At 47.3% G+C, this 19,469-nt stretch overlaps 1 protein-coding gene across 2 annotated transcripts; it reads left to right on the forward strand.

Annotated features, from left to right (window-relative positions):
• The first annotated feature begins 5,553 nt into the window (after window positions 1–5,553).
• Window positions 5,554–19,287, forward strand: LOC105097211 (2-acylglycerol O-acyltransferase 2). Of its 2 annotated transcripts, none has more exons than XM_064492728.1 (6): window positions 5,554–5,703; window positions 10,017–10,195; window positions 15,598–15,802; window positions 15,957–16,131; window positions 16,739–16,964; window positions 18,345–19,287. In XM_064492728.1, the coding sequence occupies exons 1-6, from the start codon at window positions 5,613–5,615 to the stop codon at window positions 18,429–18,431; spliced, it is 963 nt and encodes a 320-aa protein (XP_064348798.1). In that variant the 5' UTR covers window positions 5,554–5,612; the 3' UTR covers window positions 18,432–19,287. The 2 variants fall into 2 exon arrangements, with proteins under 2 accessions (XP_064348798.1, XP_064348797.1); XM_064492727.1 differs by having other exon boundaries at window positions 16,739–16,938.
• Window positions 19,288–19,469: the final 182 nt, after the last annotated feature.

The raw sequence follows: 19,469 nt of genomic DNA on the forward strand, positions 1-19,469 counted from the left end.
GTGTCAGACCAGGGAGATTGTGCCCCTTATAGGCTTGAAAGGGCAAGAGGAGGAGCTCTTACTGGAGTCTGGAGGGAGTGGCCCTATGGAGAGTGCCACCTGACAGGGTCTGTGCAGCCAACCCATAAAGACCCAGAGGGGAAGCAGTGGATGACGAGGAGCATAGGGGAACACAGAACCAAGGAAGTGCATGTGTCTCAAAGATAAGCAGGCTGCTGTGCTTAGAACCTAGTGTTAAAATTAACAAAGATTTGAATAATAAGAAAGAGCCAAATGGAAATACTAAAACAAAAACAAAAACAAAACAAAACAAAAAAACAGAGACGAAGAACTTCTCTGGGCTCATCAGTAGACTCAAAACATTAAAGATAGGTCAATAAAAATTTCCCAAACTGAAACACAAAGAGAAAAAGGAATGAAAACAAACAGAACAGAGCGCTCAAGGGCTGTGATACAATATTGAACAGTCTAACACTCATGTAGTTGCAATCCCAAAAGGAGAAGAGATAATGGAGCAGGGGAAATGTTTAAAGAGATAGGCCGAACAGTTTCCAAAAATAATGAAAGATATGAAACCAGGGATCCAAGAACACAGAGACTCAACAGAATAGTTCCTTTTAAATTTAAACACATTATATTAAAACTGCTGAAAACCAAAGGTTAAGTGAACATCTTGAAGTCAGCCAGATAACAAGATACATTACATACAGAGGAACAAAGATAAGAATTGCGTTTTTATAGAGCAGAAAAGAAAAATATTTGTCAACCCAAAGTTCTGTACCCAGTAAAAATATCTTTCAAAATTTAAGGCAGAAGTACAGACTTTTTAGACAAACAAAAGCCAAGATAATTAATTGCCAGCAAGCTTGTGCTATAAGAAACATTAAAGGAAGTTCTTCAAGCAAAAATAATATGATACCAGACAAAAACTTGGATTTATGCCAAGAAATGAACAAGTTAAGATACGGTGAAAAGAAGATAATTATAAAATACTTTTAGAGCTTTCCAGGTATACACTCATATCAACTGCAAGGGGGAAGAAAAGGGTAAATCTTTGGCTTGAAATATAATTTCAACTGTGGAAATATAAACATTGTTAATGGACATAAAGTATGTTTTCGAATTTATCTACCTGTATGAATAGTCTCTTGTTCATGATTAAAAAACATTGCAAGGATAGATTTACTCCTTTTCTCTCCAGTTCTTATGACTCTTACTGATTTCTCTTCACTCACTGCTTTGCCTAATGCCTCCAGTACAAAGTTGAATGGTAGAGGGCTTCTTTGCTCTATTGTTGGTCTTATGGAAATGCCCCTAGTATTTCCCCATTAAGTTAGATTCTTGCTGTAGGAACACAGTGCATATATTTAATCATATTAAGAAGCCACTCATCAGTTTCACTTGGTGGTGAGTTTGGTCAAGGGCTTTTTAGAATCCTTGGAAATAACCATATGATTTTCTTCTTAAGTCTATTAATCTGATATACTATAGTGGTTTCCCTAATCCCACCTGTTCATGGTATATGGTGACGTGATGTTGGATTGTTTCTTAATATTTTAATACAATATTTCTAATAGTTTATTTAAATGTTTTGCTTTAACATTCATAAGTAATTTCAGTCTATAGTTCTCTTGTTAGTGCTTCTTTCTAAAAAACTGAATATAAATATCAATGTGATATTTGCTACATAAGAAAGAAATTGGAAGTTTTTCTTCATTTTACAAGCTTTGAAACAATTTATAGAGCATTGGGGCTATCCAGTTTTTAAAGATTTGGTAAAATTCTCCTGTGAAACAGTCTGGGCCTGGTGATTTTTTTGTAGGGAAATTCCTTGACAATATTCTCTGTTTCTTCTACAGAAATTCAGCTGCTTAAGTTTTCTGTCTTTAATTGGGTCAGTTTGGTAATTGTATTTCCCTAGAAAACAGTCAATTTTATCTAAATATGTAAATGTATTTGCATTAAAGATTGCAAAGTGGTTTATTTTGATTTTTAAAATTTCTTCTATTTCAATTATTTCTCCATTGTCCTTTCTTACTTTGTGGGTATGTGATTTGTCCCTTTTGTTCTTGATTACGTTAGCTAGTAGTGCTAGTAGCATGTTTCTTTCATTAGTTTTTTTTTTTTTTAGAAAACTATAATTTTAATTCATTTAATAAATAAAGAATAGATCTATTCTTTTTCTAACCTCTACCTCATTAATTTCTGCTTTTGTCTTTATCATTTTCTTCCTGTGCTTTCTTTGGTGCTCTTTTGCTAGATATTATGACCTGGGAATTTAATTCATTTATTCTTTCTTTCATTTTAATTCACATGTGTGTTTCCTCAAAATGAACTGTGGAGTCCGCATTTTATGAATTCTACATTTTAAGAGAGAATTTTTGGAAATTGTTAAGAAGATTCTAAAAGGTATATGGAAGAGTAAGGGTGAATTATAGCCTGGACATTTTTAAGATAGAAAAACAAGGAGACTTGCCCTTGCCGATGTTAGAAGCAAGTAGGAAAGTGCGGCACTGGCAGAGATAGACAACTTGACCAGTGAAAGAGAATAAAAGCCAAACAGAGACCACGTATGTGCAGAACTCTGTTGTATGACAGAGGTGGGACATTACATCACTGGGGAAGGGAGGGACGTTCAGCAAAGGGGGTGGCACAGAGCGGGTCCCATATATTAAGTTACAATTGGAAGCTTACTCATACAATATAAACATCCAGATGAAGTAAGGACTTACATGTCAAAAACAAACTTTAAATCCTTAATAGAATATATAGGTGGAAAACAAATTCCTGAATCAGACCAAGCAATGACTATTTAATAAAAGGCTAAAAAATAGGAATATATTAAAATTTAAAATGTTGAATCATTCAATGACACAAGCTAAAAATTGAGAGAAGAGATTCACAATATATGCAGCCCACAAAGGTTCGTATCATGAGTGCATAAAAAACTTCAAATTCAGGCAAAAGCACAAACAACACTGTAAAGAAATGGGCAAAAATTACAAATGAACTTTTCACAGATGAGGAAATGCCTACGAATAAAGATATGTTCAACATCCGTGATCAGGAAATGCACATCAAGACTCCAATAAACTATCACCCTACACCCTAGCAAATAATAAGTCTGACCATACCAGGGACCACAGAGGCTCTGTGTCTATGCCATCTCATGTATATTCCTGCTGAGGGTGTAAACTGCTGCTCCTGTTTTGGAAACAGTCTGGCACTACTATGCCCAAGCTCTACCATTCACGTGCTCTTTGATCCAGCAGTCTCTCTGGCTGTGATGTGATGTGGGTGGAAGAAAGGGCACAGGAACAGAGACCAGTAAGAAAGCTGGTGTCAGAGTCGCTCCAAGAGGCTGGCTGTCGGGGTGGAAAGCAGCTTTCCAATGCAAGCGATATTTAATCCAAAAAGACTGGAACAAGAGTTTCACATAAAATCATTTCCAAATAGCCCATAAGCTTATTAAAATATGCTCAGTCTCATTAGGAAATAAGAGTAAGCAGAATGAAATATACCTACGTACTCACCACAGTGGTTACAACGTTGAGGAGGATGTGGGGCAACCAGAATTCTCATCTGGGGCTTGTGGGTATAACCTTGTACAACCCCTTAAGAAAACGACATGGTTTTAAAACAGGAGACCCAGCCGTTCTATTCCCAGGCACACATCCAACAGAAACGTATAGAAATGGCACCAATAGAAATGTACAGGGTGCCCATACTGCTTTATGACACTTAGCACAGTTATGAAGAGAGTAGATTCTAAGAGTTCTTATCACCTGGAGAACTTTTTCCTTCTATTGTACTGTGTGAGATGATGGATATTAAATCCATTTTGGATCATCTGACAATACATGTAAAGCAAACTATCATGCTGGACACCGTACACTTCTACAGTGATGTATGCCAATTATTTGTCAAATAAATTAGAAAAGAAAAAAGAAAAAAAGGAAAGGATGCCCATCACATCATAATTCACAGTAGCCAGAAACAGGACACACCCCAAATGCCCCCCCGAAGTAAAATAGATGAATTGTGACGTATTCACACAGTGAAGTCCTATATGGCACTGACAACAAACATACTACAAAAGCACACAATTTGGGTGACTCTCAAAAATACAATCTTGAGCCAAAGAGCCAGTCCCAAAAAGAGTATATTGTGTGAAACTCATATTTTATAAAGTTCAAAGCAGAGAAGAGGCTGGTGTGAGCTTCGAGGCGGAGAGGAGTGACGGGCAAGGACTTAGGTGCTAGTCAGGTTCTATTTGTCCACCAGAGTGGAGGTCACATGAGTATATTCACTCAGTGACAATGCATCACTACACATTGGGTTTGTGCCTTTTATTCTATGTTTAATATGCTCCAATTCAAAGTGGACATTTAAAAGAAGAGGTTTAGGAGAACTGACAGAGGTGGACGGAAGGGGACAGAAAGACTCTAGTGTGACTCCAAGGTTTTGGCCTGAGTACCCTCGCCACTGGAGTCCCCTTTCCTGAGATGACAAAGAGCAGAGGAGAGGCGGGCATGGGCAGGTGAGGGGAAGTCAAGTTCAGTTTTCGACACACCTGATGGAGGTGCCGAGCAGGCTTTCAGGGAAGATGTCGAGTAGTCACCTGGATATTGAAGTCTGGAGCCCCAGGGGGAAGTCAGGGCTGGAGGTGCAGTTTGGAAGTCTTCATCATACAGACAGACTCCAAGGCCATGAGCCTGGATGAGATCTGAGGGAGAAAAAATGTAGAGAAATTGGGGGAGGGTCCAGGGACTGAGGGGCAGGAGGCACTCAGACACTTAGTCTGATGAAAGATAGAAGCCACAACGGAGACCCAGGAGCAGCCAGAGAAGTAGGAAGGAAACCAGAAGAGTGTGGTGTCCACAGGCCAAGTGGTTTCAAGGAGGAGGGAGTGATCAACTGTGTCTAAGGCCACTGAGAGGTCAGGATGAGATTCCAGAACTGACCACTGGATTTAGCACCATGGTGGCCACGGGTGAACTTGTCAAGGGCATTCCATGGGACAGTGGCATCTTTAGTCTGGAGGAGGGAGGACAGAACAGGAGAGCAAGGGCATGTGGAATGCAGACTCTTTTCCAAGGGTTTTGCTGGGCAGGTGAGCTGAGGAATAGGGCAGGAGGTGGAGGAGATGGTGGGGGCAGGAATTTTTAGATGTGAGTCATTACTGCGTATTTGTGGAGGGGGACAGTGGACACAGCAGAGAAAGGAGACAATTATTGCAGCCAGGTGGTTGGGTGGTGGGAAGAGGAGAGGACTGCACTATACTTGGGGCTCCACCTACCAAGTGAAGGGCCAGATTCAAGCAAGCAGAGGAAGGAGCCCTGGCAGATAAGGCACTGCCTGAGGAGGCAGATGTTCTTCTCTTCCTCCTTCCTTTAGCTGGTTCCAGGGCTGGCGGGTTCAAAGTTTTCTCCTAGGAAAGAGGTCCCTACCAGGGCCGAGGCAGTGAGGCCTTGGGCTGGGCTCGGTGGGGTGGGGCATCCTCCTCCCCCACCACTAATGCTTACTCAACTTCCGGCAGCAACAAAAACCAGTAGGTGCCTTAGACCACAGCAGAGCTCAGAGAAGCCTCCGGGGCTAGCAGAGGAGCCAGCATGGTGCAGTTCGCGCCCCTGTTCGTGCCCTGGGAGCGCAGGCTGCAGACCTTGGCAGTCCTGCAGTGGGTCTTCTGCTTTTTGGCCATGGGTAAGGCTGGCTGGGCTGGGTGGAAGGGAGACCATGGGATGGATACTTCATCTCCTCTGTCGACAGCAGACCCAGTAGGAACTGCTCCCCCAGGGCTGGTGTTGAGCCAGTACACAGATACCAGTATCCTGGTATTAAACTGTGGACATATTTTGTACAGGCTGGTCTGCAGACATTTCACACAAACACACACCGACATGCATACACACACACACCACATACTCCTTGCAGTTTTGCAGCTAAAGCATCCACCCCCAGCAAAGCAGGCTCTCCAGGACCCTGCCCCTAGCATCCCTTGATCTGCGTTTCTGTCCTGAGGGTCGTTAAACGTTTCAAATATCCTTGGTTTAACCCCATGATACAGAGGGGCAAAGAAGCTAATTGTCTTAAATGCCCAAGGCTGTAGGTCTGGGCTCCTCCCACTGCCAAAGGAAGAAAGGGAAGAAGGCAGAGTGGGGAGAGAGAGGAGAGGGTGTGGGGGGGGGGGGAGTGAGAGCATGGGGAGGGAGGGCTACCCCCAGGGGGAGCTGCAAGATGGCTGGCGCCTGGACAAAGAGCACTGGGGACCCAGAGCCCTGTGGGCTGTGGCCTGATGATCCTCGGGGTTGAGGGACATCGTGCTCAGCTAGCCTTGGGTAAGATTTGCAAGCTTGAGCTTGACTGGCTGTGCTCAGCTTCAGTCCAGCCCCGGTGGGTAGGGGGGTGCTGGGAGTGTCAGAAACAGCACAGAGAAGCCAAGTAACCCTGGGCCTGGAGCCGCTGAGAAAAGGGAGCTGGGCCCTCTGGTGCCAGGAGAAGGAGCTTTTACACCTTGTCCTGAGGGAAAGGGGAGTCCCAGGAGGGCTTTCGGTAGGGAAGTGACAAAGTCGGATCTGTCTGGTACAGGTCACTGTGGTTGCAGTCAGATGATGCACTGTGTTTGGGGTGTAGGAGGTAGACTGATGGGGTAGAGCAGTCACAATCTACATCAGGGTCCCCAAATTAACTTCATGGGGCAAATCCAGCCTACTGATTGCTTTTGTATTTTTCAACTCATGAGTCAAGAATGGTTTTTACATGGTTGCATAATTTAAATGATAGCGTGCCTATGTAACAACCTCCCATTTGCCCCTTGGGCAGCAACATCTAAAATATTTACAGTCTGTCTCTTTAAGAAAAAAAATTACTTATCTTGATCTAGGGAAGCTGGCAGTGGTGGAAAGAAGGGGCCCCTTTCAAGAGATTCTTGGGAGTTGGGTCCACAGGGCAGGATTAAAGGCTGGCAGGTGAGTAAGGGCCTCCAGTGGGGGAGTAAACACTGCACATTTAGGGAACAGCTGGTCACGCTGGACATAGAGGAGGCATTTTAGGGAGGGGCAAAGAAGAGGCCAGACAAGTCACCTAGGACCTGTCACCAAGGACTCAGGGCCCAGAACCAAATAATTTCCGATGAGTTACCTGTTTACTCTGTTCTTCCCTCTCCTCTGTAACACACACTCACAGGAAGCCAAACTCCATCAAATAGTTGGCGTTGTTCTCATCTGCATCTCCAGCTCCTAGAAGAGTTAGAGTGGATACATCTTTGTTGAATGATTGAAGACTGGGAGCAGGATGGAGCCAAAATAGAACTGAATACCAATTTCCATTCTACTGGCTTGCTGTGTGACCTTAGTGATTTGCATACCTTTTCTGGGCCTCTGTAAAGTGGGGTTTTACATTTTTCCCTCTTGGTGTAATAAGGGGAAAGAAGTCTCCCTTCTTGAATGACTGAAAAGACCCCCGAGTTTGAGTTTTGCCTACTGACAGGAGTTGAGTGGTGAGCTCCGTCTGAGGGAGATGGTGGGGTGGGCGGAGGTCTTTCTGTCAAGTGCAAGTGCCTCTTGTTTGAGTTTTTCTAACCTTTTTTCTTTCCTGACTGAAAAACTAACATAGGCTATTGTAACACATTCAAACAAAATGCGTATCCCCAAAGTGAAAGACTTCCCTAAATCCTACCCTCCAGGCAGCCACCAGTAACAACTTGGTTTTATTCTCTACAGCTGGTTTTCTGAAAATAGGAGGGACCCACATGGACTTTAGATTTGCCCAAGGGCTGAGAGCACTAGCTGGCATTCTTTTTCTCTTTCTTATTTTTTAGCATTTAAATATGTAAATTTAAATTAGTAAATGAATACAATCTAACTCAATTATCCACCATCCTTATCTCCTGGCACCTGCCTCCTCCCTCCAGATCTGCAGGGGTCTTTCCACCCTTATACACGTGCATCCAGATATGTGGACATGTGCTTTATTGTGCAAAGGGTGGCATTTTATTCCCACTCTTATGCAGCTTTCTCTTTCAAATTTTTTACTGAAAGTATTTAAGACAAGAAATATTAAAGGCAAACAAAGAGGTGACCAATCCATAAGTAGTTGACAGTCCTTCCCCTCCTCTTCCAGGAATCGAAAGGCTGATGTGAGAGAAAAATGGGTTCCAGCAGCCACTGGCCAGCAGGTCTGGGAATGAGGGGAAATACCTGGAGGAGGGAGCTGCCCAAGAGCGTAGTGACTCAGGGCTGCCATTTCTTCCAGACGATCAGGAGACGCCCAGTGTCTGGGTTTGTCTGTGCATCTTCCTCATTTTTCACTATTAGCAACTAATTAAATAGCATTTAAAAATAAAGTGAAAATGTGGAAGCAACCCAAGTGTCCATTGGTCCACTGACAGAGAATGGATAGACTAAATGTGGCAAATACACACAATGGGATGTTACTCAGCCATAAAAGGGGAGGAATTTCTGACACATGCTACAACATGGATGAACCTTGAGGACACTGCTAAGTGAAATAAGCCAGTCACAAAAGACAAATACTGTGTGATTCCTTTCATACCAGGTTCCTAGACTAATCAAATCCATAGAGACAGAAAAGAGAACGGTGGTTGGCAGGGGCTGGGGGAGGGGGACATGAGGGTTATTGTTTAATGGGTACAGAGGTTTGGTTTGGGAAGATCAAAAGAGTTCTGGAGATGGACAGTGGGGATGATTACACAACGATGTGAATGAATTTAATGCCTCTGAACCGTACACTTAAAAGTGGTTCAGATGATAAAGTTTATGCTATGTATTTTTTACCACCATAAAATTTAAAAAAACAAAACAGAGTGCCCCAAACATAACGCTGGAAGTCAGTTCCATGAGGGCAGGAATTTCTGTCTGTTGTTCACGGCTGCACCACCAGCACCGGGCACATCTTAGGTGCTCTGTGTACAGTGAACATCTGTGAGCCCCAACCTCCTTCATTTGGCTTATGAATATTATCACTGTTCAGACTGAGTCAAAATTCTCCTCCTTTTAGGTGCCAGCCAGCAATGACAGGCCAGTCTACCCTACTCTCAAATGGAACACAAGTGGAAATTAACCCTCTTTAAGATTTTGAGTGCATGGTGTGAAATGGAGTGAATGGGATGGGGAGGGAGCAATGTTCTCTGAGAATGAGGCTCCATTGGCATCAGATTAGGTTCAGCCCCAAAGACCCCTGACCCTGAGCTGAAGCTGGGATTAGCCTGTAATGGGAACTAGGAATCGTAGGTCAGAAGGGAATTCCTCACTGGGGCCTGGTCCTAGCCCTGCTGCACCCCTGACCCACGGGCCAGGCAGCGGTTGGCCTCCTCCTCCTCCCTCCTTCAGCAGGAAAGAGCATGGCAGGCAGAGGAATAGACTGGGCAAAAGCTAAGAGATTAAAGGAACTCCGTGTTTCATAAGAAGTAGCTCCTGTGGCCGGGGTGCAGGGTACGTGGAGGCCAGAGAGGCTGGAGCAGGAGGGGATATGGGCCAGCCATGGGGAGCCTAAAAGCCAGGCTGAGCTGCTTGGGCTGTGCCTCAACGTTATGAGAAAGCCATGAGAGACTTTAATTAGAGGGGAGATAGGACCAGATTTATCTTTGAAAGAAGGGCAGAGAGTGGACAGAAAGAGGGCTGGGCAGAAAGAATGTCTCTGTCTTCTCTGAGGTCCCAAAGGATGGAAACTAGAAGCAGTTCATCCAGTGACTTCCCCACCAGGCATTTACTGAGCACCTGGTGAGTGCAGACTGCTTTACTGGACAGAGAGGGAGGCAGAGGGGGAAGAGCAGAGTGAATGAGGCAGCCTGGTACAGTGGGGAAAAGGGGCCTCAAACCCATGCTCCCAGTGTGACACGGGGTGGACCACATTCCCTCCTTCTTGAAGGCACAGGTGGTGAACCTCTTCCTCCTGGAGGCGGGGCTGGACAGGACGGTGCTGCTGGTGCCAGGCAGAGGGGGAGGGTTCCTTCCTTTACACCTTTGACCACTTACGGCTCTTGTTTCCCTCCTCAGCTGAGATCTGCATTGTGGTCTTCATAGGCCTCCTGTTCACAAGATTCTGGTTCTTCAGTGTCCTATATGCGGCCTGGTGGTCCCTGGACCGAGACAAGCCATGGCAGGGGGGCAGGCGCATCGAGGCCTTAAGACGCTGGGTCGTGTGGAAGTACATGAAGGACTATTTCCCCATCTCAGTGAGTAATGGGGCTGGCTGAGGGTGGCCAGGACTATAGTGCCCCATGGGGAAGTGCCAGCATGTGTGCAGTAAGCAGAGTACTGGGCTGGGAGGCAGGAACCAGGCTTCCACTGTTGCAGAAAAGTGTGTGACAGCTCAGTTGTGACAGCAACCTGCATCTGGGTGAGAGACCAAGTAGCACTCGGAGACTTGGAGAACTCAGGTTTATAACACCAGCAGGCCCAGAGGAGTTAACACTCTAAGCTCTGGACCCTGGCTGTAGGTTTACACAGGCTTTTACAGGCTGCCAGTTTACACTTTGCAACATCATATGCAAATAAGGTATAACAAAAGTTGACTAATTAGGAAAAAGCTTCGTAGAAATGGACCAATCAGGAGGGAGAGAAATAACCAATCAGGAGTGAGCTCCATGCAAATAAAATACTACAAATGGGCCAATCAAGAGTGAGCTCAGGGAACCAATAGAATTTTAGGGGTAAGTTCCACTTTCCTAGAAGTAAGGCCTTTCAGAGGCAAAAAGTGAGATAGAGCTGCTGGGCCAGGGTACCGGATGGTGCTGGCAGTAGAGTTAGTGGCCCTGCCTGGGGGTCCTGCCAGTCTTTTTTATGCGGCTTCCCACCTCACCACCATTATGTAGCCTGGGGACCAGTCCAACTTGTCTGGTCATGATTTTCCATCTGCAAGAATGTGGGGCCATCATGAGGCCTGATGAATGAACTGGATTTGAAGGAGCTCTGTGGGCCATAGAATGTGGCACACATACATTTGTATACAGGTGTAAACCACTCAGCAGCCATGCTTGGGGGTGCAGGTATTAAAGTCATGTCCAGAGACCATCTAGCCCTATACTTCATAAGATGAGGAGACTAACCCTCAGAGAGGGATAAAGATGTGATCAAGGTCACACAGTAAGTTCTTTTACTGGTTTTAAAGTTTATACATTAAGTCTGTTTAAAGGGCAGTTGAGAGGGCCTTGACCTGTTTCTCAAGTTCTGTATCCTGCCCCTAACTCTGGTATGTTATGCATCCTTGGACAAGGCCTTGCCCCACTTTGAATGTCAGTTTCCCCATGCATCCCATGAGCACACTGATCCCTCCTACTCTGAGTGCCTTTGAATCTCTGACTCTCTGACTCAGGGCAGCTCATGGCCATTTTAGAGAATTTACCCTGAACCCAAAGTTCAGTCCTTAGTGGAACAGAATCCCTGATTTGAATGACTGATCTTTCAGCTCCTTTCCTATATCATAGACAGACCCTTTGATGTGAACAGCTGGACAGGGATGGTTTATTGACCAGATAGGAAGGGGAAGGCAATGGAGACACAGAGAGGTGCCAGACATGGGCAGTGGCCCTCCTCTGGAAACAAGACAGAAACCTGTATAGAGTCTGGTTTCTGGAACTAGACAGACTAGATTCTAATACCAGTTCTTCAACAGATCAGCTGTGTGACCTTGGGTGAGTTATACAGTGTCTCTGAACCTCAGTTGTCCCACAGGTAAAGTGGTGATGATGCCACATACATTATTGGATTGTGTGGATTCAATGAGACAGCAGGTAAAGTACCTTGTAGGTTCTCAGTAAACTAATAGCTACTGTTATTTTACTGGATCACTGGGGACTCTGGGGAGACTTGGGCATGGCTGTGGGTCTGGGAGGACTCTGATTGCCAAGAGTCTTGCTGCTCTGACTTTCAAACTTGCATGGCCTCTCCCACCCCATCTTGGAGCCCCAAGTCTTCCTGGCCCTCCAGGAATTAGGTCCCCAGCTGGTTAAGGGATAGGGAGTGGAGGAGGCAGACTCAGAGAGGGCTAATAGCCTGACCAAGTCACGGGGACTCAGCAGCAGAGTCAGAGCTCCTGCCTTGCTCCCTTCTGAGAGTCCCGGGACCCAGCAAGGACTAGCAATGCTGGGCAACAACTGATGTGCAGGAGCCGTTAGCACACAGTGAGTGGGGCCTCCTGGCCAAAGGGCAAGGGTGGGATGGGGCGGGGCAGCAGGAAGTTGACTAGCAGAGGCTCCCATCTCATGAGGGGTGATGGGTGTTGCTGAGCTAATCTGAAGGACCCAGGTAGAGACCCTCTTCCCTGCTCCCCATGTCTGCTTCCTCTACAGGGTGTCCTCCCAGGACCTTGTCAGCAGAGACAAGCAGTGCTTGCTGGGTCCCGAGAGGAGCCATGGGCATGTCACAGGCAGAGGCCCTCATCTTTAGCTCAGGACTTCTGAACTTTGAGATTCTAAATTCCCTTCCTTCCCTCTCCTCCTCCCAGGCCAAGGCTGCCTCTTTTGTGCCATGACCCTGTCACCCACACTTGCAGGCATCACTAGGGACTTCGTGCCCTTCTCCCAGCCCCCACCTCCCAGTACACTGGGGTCTCTTAGTCTGAGTCACTGGACCTCGGGAAGCCAGCCCCCTACCCAGGACAGAACTCCAGCTGACACAGCCCTCGGACAGATGCTCACTTCCTCCTGCTGTGGCTCCTTCATTATGGGAGGGTCTGCCTGTGACAGGTCTTTCTGCAGAAGGGGCAGGGCGGGTCTCCCGTCACCTCCCAGGAGTCCTACCTCTGCCTTGGGCAGGGCTTCCTCCTGAGGCAGCTGCATTAACCTCATCCATTCACGAGTCCATTCTTTCCTTCCTTCATTCCCTGGTCCTTCCAGAGCGTCTCCTCTGTTCCAGGCCTGCACTGGGACCAGGGATGCCTCAGACAGGTGGTCTCTACTCCCATGGCCCTCACATGATGGCCTGATATCGCTTGGGCACAGGGATATCTAGAAGAGGCAGCACAGAAAGGCAGCAGTGAGACCACATCTGGGAAGCAAAGACCTGGCCTCACAGAACAGTGGTGGTCCCATCAGTGTGCACGCTGGACCCGCACATGTAGATGCAGGTGCAAATATTGGCACACCTGCCTAGGCATGGACCCTCTCACTCACCAGGATATTTTTCTATATACAAATGCTTCTTTATTAAGGGATAATCATTCCCGCACTCATTTTTTCCATTTATTTTATTCATTTCATTCATTTATTCATTCACTGTTCATTTAAAATAGGTGATACATTCTTGTTCAAAATTCAAAAAGGACAAGAGAATGTAGTGAAATGTCCCTGTCCCACTTCACCACCCGTCTCCCCAGTTCCTTCCCTAGAGGCAACGGTGATGACCAGTGTTTGCTGAACTGCATAGCAGTTCATGTATGTTCCCCTCTGGGCACAGCTGGTGACATTCTGCATGCATTGTCTTGCCCCTGCTTTTTCCCCTGACGAGTGGTCGGGGCTGTCTTCCCCCGCCAGGACATGGAGGGCTGCTTGTATGTCCTTATGGCTACACAGTGTCCATGATATGTCTAAATGGGCCCAGTTGATGGACATTTGAACGGATGCCAAGTTTTTTTTCATATGCATTCTTTTATATTGAATTATAGTCAGTTTACAATGTTGGGTAAATTTCTGGTACACAGCATAATGTTTCAATTATACATATACATACATATATTCCTTTTCATATTCTTTTTCATTATAGGTTACTATAAGATATTGAATATAGTTCCCTGTGCTATACAGTAGAAACTTGTTGTTTATTTTATATATAGTAGTTAGTATCGGCAAATCTCAAAGTCCCAATTTATCCCTTCCCATCCCCTTGCCCCCTGGTAACCATAAGTTTGTTCTCTAGGTCTGTGAGTCTGTTTCTGTTTTGTGAATAAGTTCTTTTGTGTCTTCTGGGTTTTTTTCTAACATTCCACATATAAGCGATATCATATAGCATTTTTCTTTCTTTTTCTGGCTTAGTCACTTGGAATGACAATCTCCAGGTCCATCCATGTTGCTGTAAATGGCATTATTTTATTCTTTTTTATGGCTGAGCAGTATTGTATTATATATATATACTACAACTTCTTTATCTGTCATCTGTTGATGGACATTTAGGTTGCTTCCATGTCTTGGCTATTGTAAATAGTGCTGCTGTGAACACTGGGGTGCAGGTGTCTTTTCGAATTATAGTTTTCTCCAGATATATGCGCAGGAGTGGGATTGATGGATCATATGGTAAGTCTGTTTTTAATTTTTTAAGAAACTTTCATACTGTCCTCCATACTGGCTGTACCAATTTTCATTCCCACCAACAGTGTAGGAGGGTTCCCTTTTCTCCACACCCTCTGCAGTATTCATTATTTGTAGAATTTTTAATGATGGCCGTTCTCACTCATGTGAAGTGGTACCTCATTGTAGTTTTGATTTGCATTTCTCTAACAGTTAGTGATGTTATGCCTGTTGGCCATCTGGATGTCTTCTTTGGAGAAATATTTAGGACTTCTGCCTGCCAAATTTTGATATTATCAAAAGAGACACTCTGTTAATAATCTTGTCCAATATCATTTTGCACAAATGTGAGAAATTCAGTAGCTGAATGCCTCAGTGGTGCAGTGGCAGGGTTAAAAGATCAGGTACATTTTCCAATTGTGATAGATACTGTCTTGTTGCCTTTATGGCAATTGTACAAAATTACCTTCCCATTAGCTGAGAAAGGGAATTCATAAGCAAGTGCTTCCGTGCAGGGAGCCAGATATGTTTTTAAAGAAACATATTCCTGAAGAAGCAGCTTTCCCAATGAGAATAACCCGAAATCTCTCTGCTTGTTCTCATTTTCATAGCCAGTAAGTTCCTGCTGCATGAGTGGAAGAGGACTCTCTTCATCTGGGAGGCAATGGTCCCCCCACCTATAGTCCCCGCAGCCTTTCTACAAAGGGTCAACGGGTCACCAGAGGGTATACCGGGAGGTGGGGGTCTGCAGAGACCAAGTCTAGGTCAAGGACAGGACTGTCTGAGGCTCTTCAGCCTGGGTAGGGCAAACAGGCTCCGACTCCCATTACTGTCCCTTGGGTCCCACCAGGCTACTCTGAGGGTGGGCAGCCAGGCCCCTGAGCTGAGCCAGAGTGGAAAGAGTGCCCCAACCAGTTTTTCTTACTTGGGGTTTTGTTTAAATGGGGCTCTTTGGGCGTGGTGGCGCCCCCGGGTGGCCCTTGATGGTATACAAACCCTATCCATTACAAATCAATGTAACTATTATGATTACCCTGTCCTGTAGTCTAGGTAATTCCAGGGCACTGTCGGACCTGAGATTCTCAGCAGTCCTGGGAGGTAGGTGGGACAGGACCAAAAGTCCCCAATTGATAAATGAAAAGCCAGGGAGGGAAGTGATTTGAATGAAGCCAGCACAAGTCTGAGACACCTGGCACCATGGTCTCACTGGGTGTATTCGCACCCTATATCTCCATCATCATAAGAACCTGAGGCTCAGAGAGGGCCAGCAACTTGCCCAAGGTCACAATGGTGAGTGGCAGAGTAAGGGTAAGCATGAGGTCCAGCCCAGATTCACCAGATTGCTGTCCCTACAGCTGGTCAAGACCGCTGAGCTGGACCCCTCCCAGAACTACCTTGCTGGCTTCCACCCCCATGGGATCCTGGCGATCGGAGCTTTTATCAATCTGTGCACTGAGAGCACCGGCTTTTCCTCGCTGTTCCCTGGCATTCGCCCCCATCTGATGATGCTGAATTTGTGGTTCAGGGCCCCCTTCTTCAGGGATTACATCATGTCAGGGGGTGAGTCTTCCCAACCCTGAGTAGCCCAGGAAGATGACTCAGTCCCAGTCCTCAGAGACCTCCCAGCTGAGGAAGGGAATGAAGACCAGGACACACCCTCCCCCATAGCCCCTGCCCCCTAACCCCATACCTGACCACCTTCCTCTCTCCCCAGGGCTCATCTCATCAGACAAGGAGAGTGGTGCTCACATTCTGAGCAGGAAGGGAGGCGGCAATCTGCTGGGTGTCATTGTAGGGGGTGCCCAGGAGGCACTGAATGCCAGACCCGGATCCAACATGCTGTTGCTGCGGAACCGCAAGGGCTTCATCAGACTTGCCCTGATGCACGGGTATTGGGTAGAGGGCTCTCAGTGCACCTGGAGAGTGACAAGTGCTGCTTTTAGTTGGGAAGGCAGCAGACACTAATACAGAGTGTATTTTGGCGGGATATTGCCAATTGATTCACAGTGAGGATTATAACTTGGCAAGAGCTGTACTATCTTGTGACCAAATACTCAGAAAAGAATCAGAAGGGAGAGTTGGTGATCAAAGGGACTAGGTGTGAGGGGTCATATTCCCCAGAGCTGGCATTAGATCTGAAACTTACCCGATCTGGGAGAGTGGAGTTTGGGGCAGAGCTTAGACTTATTCCTCTACCTTGAAGCACCTTTGACGAATACAAGGTAGTAAGGGGAGGAGAAGTTTTTCTGGGAAGACTACAAAACTTTTACATCTGGGAGGACCCTCTGAAGCATTCTGGTCTGCCTGTCATGGTACAAGTGGGAGGTGGTGGCCCTGAGAAGAGCCAGGACCTGCCCACAGTCACAAAGGGAGGCCATGGCAGGACTGGGAGACACGCGGGGCCTCCCACTTCCAGCCCAGGGCTCTGTGCTCTGCTTGCAGGAAGCTAGGGGACCGGCTGGCAATTCCCACATGCCCTCTCCTGTCTCCCTCCAGGGCATCTCTGGTGCCAGTCTTCTCCTTTGGGGACAATGACCTATTTGACCAGTATGAGAACTCTCCTGGCTCCTGGTTGCGCTGGATTCAGAATCGACTACAGAAGATCATGGGAGTCTCCTTCCCGCTCTTCCATGGCCGTGGTGTCTTCCAGTACAGCTTTGGTCTTCTGCCCTACCGCCGGCCCATCACCACTGTGGGTGAGCCAAGACCCGGGCCGGAGCGGGTAGGCTACAGGGCAAGGGGCCTGGGCTGTGTGCTGCAAGGGGCTTTGGACGTGGGCCAGGCACATCCTTGCCCTCGTGGAGCTCACATCTACACTGGGAAACAGACACACAGGCAGAGGACCCGGATGTAAGGCATCTGGGATGGGAACTGTTTACAGACGCACAAAGGACAAGTCACTACTGATGACTGAGCACCTGCTGTGTACCAGGCACTGCACTGGCTCCCTTACACGTAGCAACTCAGTTATCCCAACAACCACAGAGACGGGGCCTATCGTCCCCATTTCATGGATGGTAAACTGAGACTCAGAAAAGTTAAATAACTCCCAAAGGATCACACTACCCGAGAGTAACAGAGGTGAGGTTTGAATCAGGGTCTGTGTGACTTTTTATTATGCCACAGAAGGAGGGTTTAATTCTGACCCAGAGGAGCTAATAAGGCTTATCGGAGAAGGCAGATACAAGGGAAGGGCATTTTAGGTCTGTTAGAATTGTGTGTAAAGTAGCACCGACAGGCCTTCAATTAGAGCCTGAGGGATTTTCCTGTGACTAATGAGCAGGGACTTCATGTGTGGACGGGGCACCATGTACAGCAGCTGTTTGGGCATCTTCTTTGCTTTCTTCCTGGATTCCAACTAGGTTCCTCTGGCAAAGCTTGTAGGGTTGGGTCTGTTCATCTCCAACCACCCAGTCCATACTTGGTTGAGTACTGACTTGGTCAGCCCCCTACACCAGAACTTTCCCTGGGTTGTGTGGCAGTGTTTTCATGAATGTTCACACTGCTGCTGCCTCCAGAGCCATTGCCAAGAGCAGAAGGCAGGGCAGCTGAGCCCGGGACACCCAGAGGAGGGAGGAAGATAGGGGGTGAGCATGGAGGGGGAGGCGGGGAGAAGAGCTGCTTGGGCTGTGGGCCCGCCTCCTCCCAGAGATCCAGGCACCTCTAATCACGGCATCTGAGCGCCCAGAACCCGAGGTCCTGGAGGTTGAGGGCACATCTCCAGGGTTTAAAACCTGGCACTGATTCTTCCTGGCTGCGTGACCGTGAACTAGTTACTTAACCTACCTGAGCCTTATTGCCTCCCCTACAGACGGGAATAGTAGCAGGTTCTGTCCCCACAGGATTGTTAGGAGGATTGAAGGCGTTAGTCGTGTAAAGCACCTAGCATGTTCCCTGACAGGAGGCAATGCCAGCTGGGGGTGTTATTATTTCACAATCTTGCAGTTGTCCTAACATCTTGGGTGCATCACCAAAAACTGAATTGAAAGGGAGGCAGTAAGGGTACTGTCCTATAGGTATGGCCACAGGCCACACCTGCCCCAAGGGCTCCAGGACTCCGGTGGTTCCCGCTCTGGGCCACCACCCACCTCGTGTCTTGCAGTGGGGACGCCCATCGAGGTGCAGAAGACACCGCACCCCTCGCAGGAGGAGGTGGACAGGCTGCACCAGCGCTACCTCCAGGAGCTGAGCAACCTCTTCGAAGCCCACAAGCTCAAGTACAACGTCCCCATCGACCAACACTTGGAGTTCTGCTGAGCGCCTCCCCACAGGGGGGCCGCCCTGAGGGGCAGAGCTGGCACTAGGGAGCAGAGAGGGAGGGGCTGTGATCCCAGAAGGCTTCCTGGAGGTGTATGTCGAACCCATCTCCAGAGCCTTCACTGACTCCTGCAATTCCAACGCACGCCAGGCCCCGAGTCACAGCTGACAACGTGGCGGAGGAGACCTGACTCTGACATCAGTGATGTGCCCTCGTGCTGTGACTCCTCTGCAAGGGGCTCTCTCCTTGGTCTGTGCATCTAGAGACGGGAGAGCTGCTGGGGTCTCTGTGCTTCTGGTCCTGTCACTCGATGAGCAGGACAAAGAGCAGCAATCGATTAGCAGGTTTTTCTTCCTCTGCCTTGATGACAGAACAAAAGAAGCCACCAGCTCCAGCTTTCTCCTACCAGCTCCCTCACCCTGTATTCTGCCCGTCCCAGCTCCCCCTCCCTGAGCTGGAGAGGAGGGTGTGCTCATGAAGCCCCCGCACTCCCCTGGGTGACTTTGAGTTTCGGAGTCCTCTGAGCCCTGGGACCGGCCGCCAGAGGTGCCTGGAAGGTGGGTAAGAAGAACTGTGCTGTGTCTGTGGCTGAATGATGTGGACAGACCTCTTCGCCCTCCCTCTGAGCGTCAGTTTCCCCGACTGACTAAGATGACCTGAGTCTCAGTTCTGACTTCACATGGGTTGAGAACTCCATGAGGCAGCTCCTCCTCATCCTTTGTTGTTTCATTCCCTGACTTTGCACAGAAAAGGACCTCGATAAATGTCAGTTCAACAAATGAAACAATTCGATTTCAGTCTTCTTCTCTTCCTCTCCACCCCTAAGTAGGAAGGCTGGTCTAATACTTACCTTGAACCCCAGCCTGGCCCTGCATCCCTGTCTCCCTTTCCCAGATGGTGAATCAGATGGGCAGAGAACGGCATGTTGCTTCTTTCCTCCTGACCCATTAACTGGAACTTACCACCTCT

The sequence above is a fragment of the Camelus dromedarius genome, chromosome 12, assembly GCF_036321535.1.
Source record: "Camelus dromedarius isolate mCamDro1 chromosome 12, mCamDro1.pat, whole genome shotgun sequence".
NCBI classification, from domain to species: domain Eukaryota; kingdom Metazoa; phylum Chordata; class Mammalia; order Artiodactyla; family Camelidae; genus Camelus; species Camelus dromedarius.

What these genes read in the sequence shown, in the direction of transcription:
- LOC105097211 (XM_064492727.1), top strand. Translation starts at nt 5,613, where the DNA reads ATGGTGCAGTTCGCGCCCCTGTTCGTGCCCTGGGAGCGCAGGCTGCAG. An exon ending in CTTCTGCTTTTTGGCCATGG is followed by an intron (nt 5,704 to 10,016) that starts GTAAGGCTGGCT and finishes TTCCCTCCTCAG; the next exon opens with CTGAGATCTGCATTGTGGTC. An exon ending in AGACTTGCCCTGATGCACGG is followed by an intron (nt 16,132 to 16,738) that starts GTATTGGGTAGA and finishes GTCTCCCTCCAG; the next exon opens with GGCATCTCTGGTGCCAGTCT.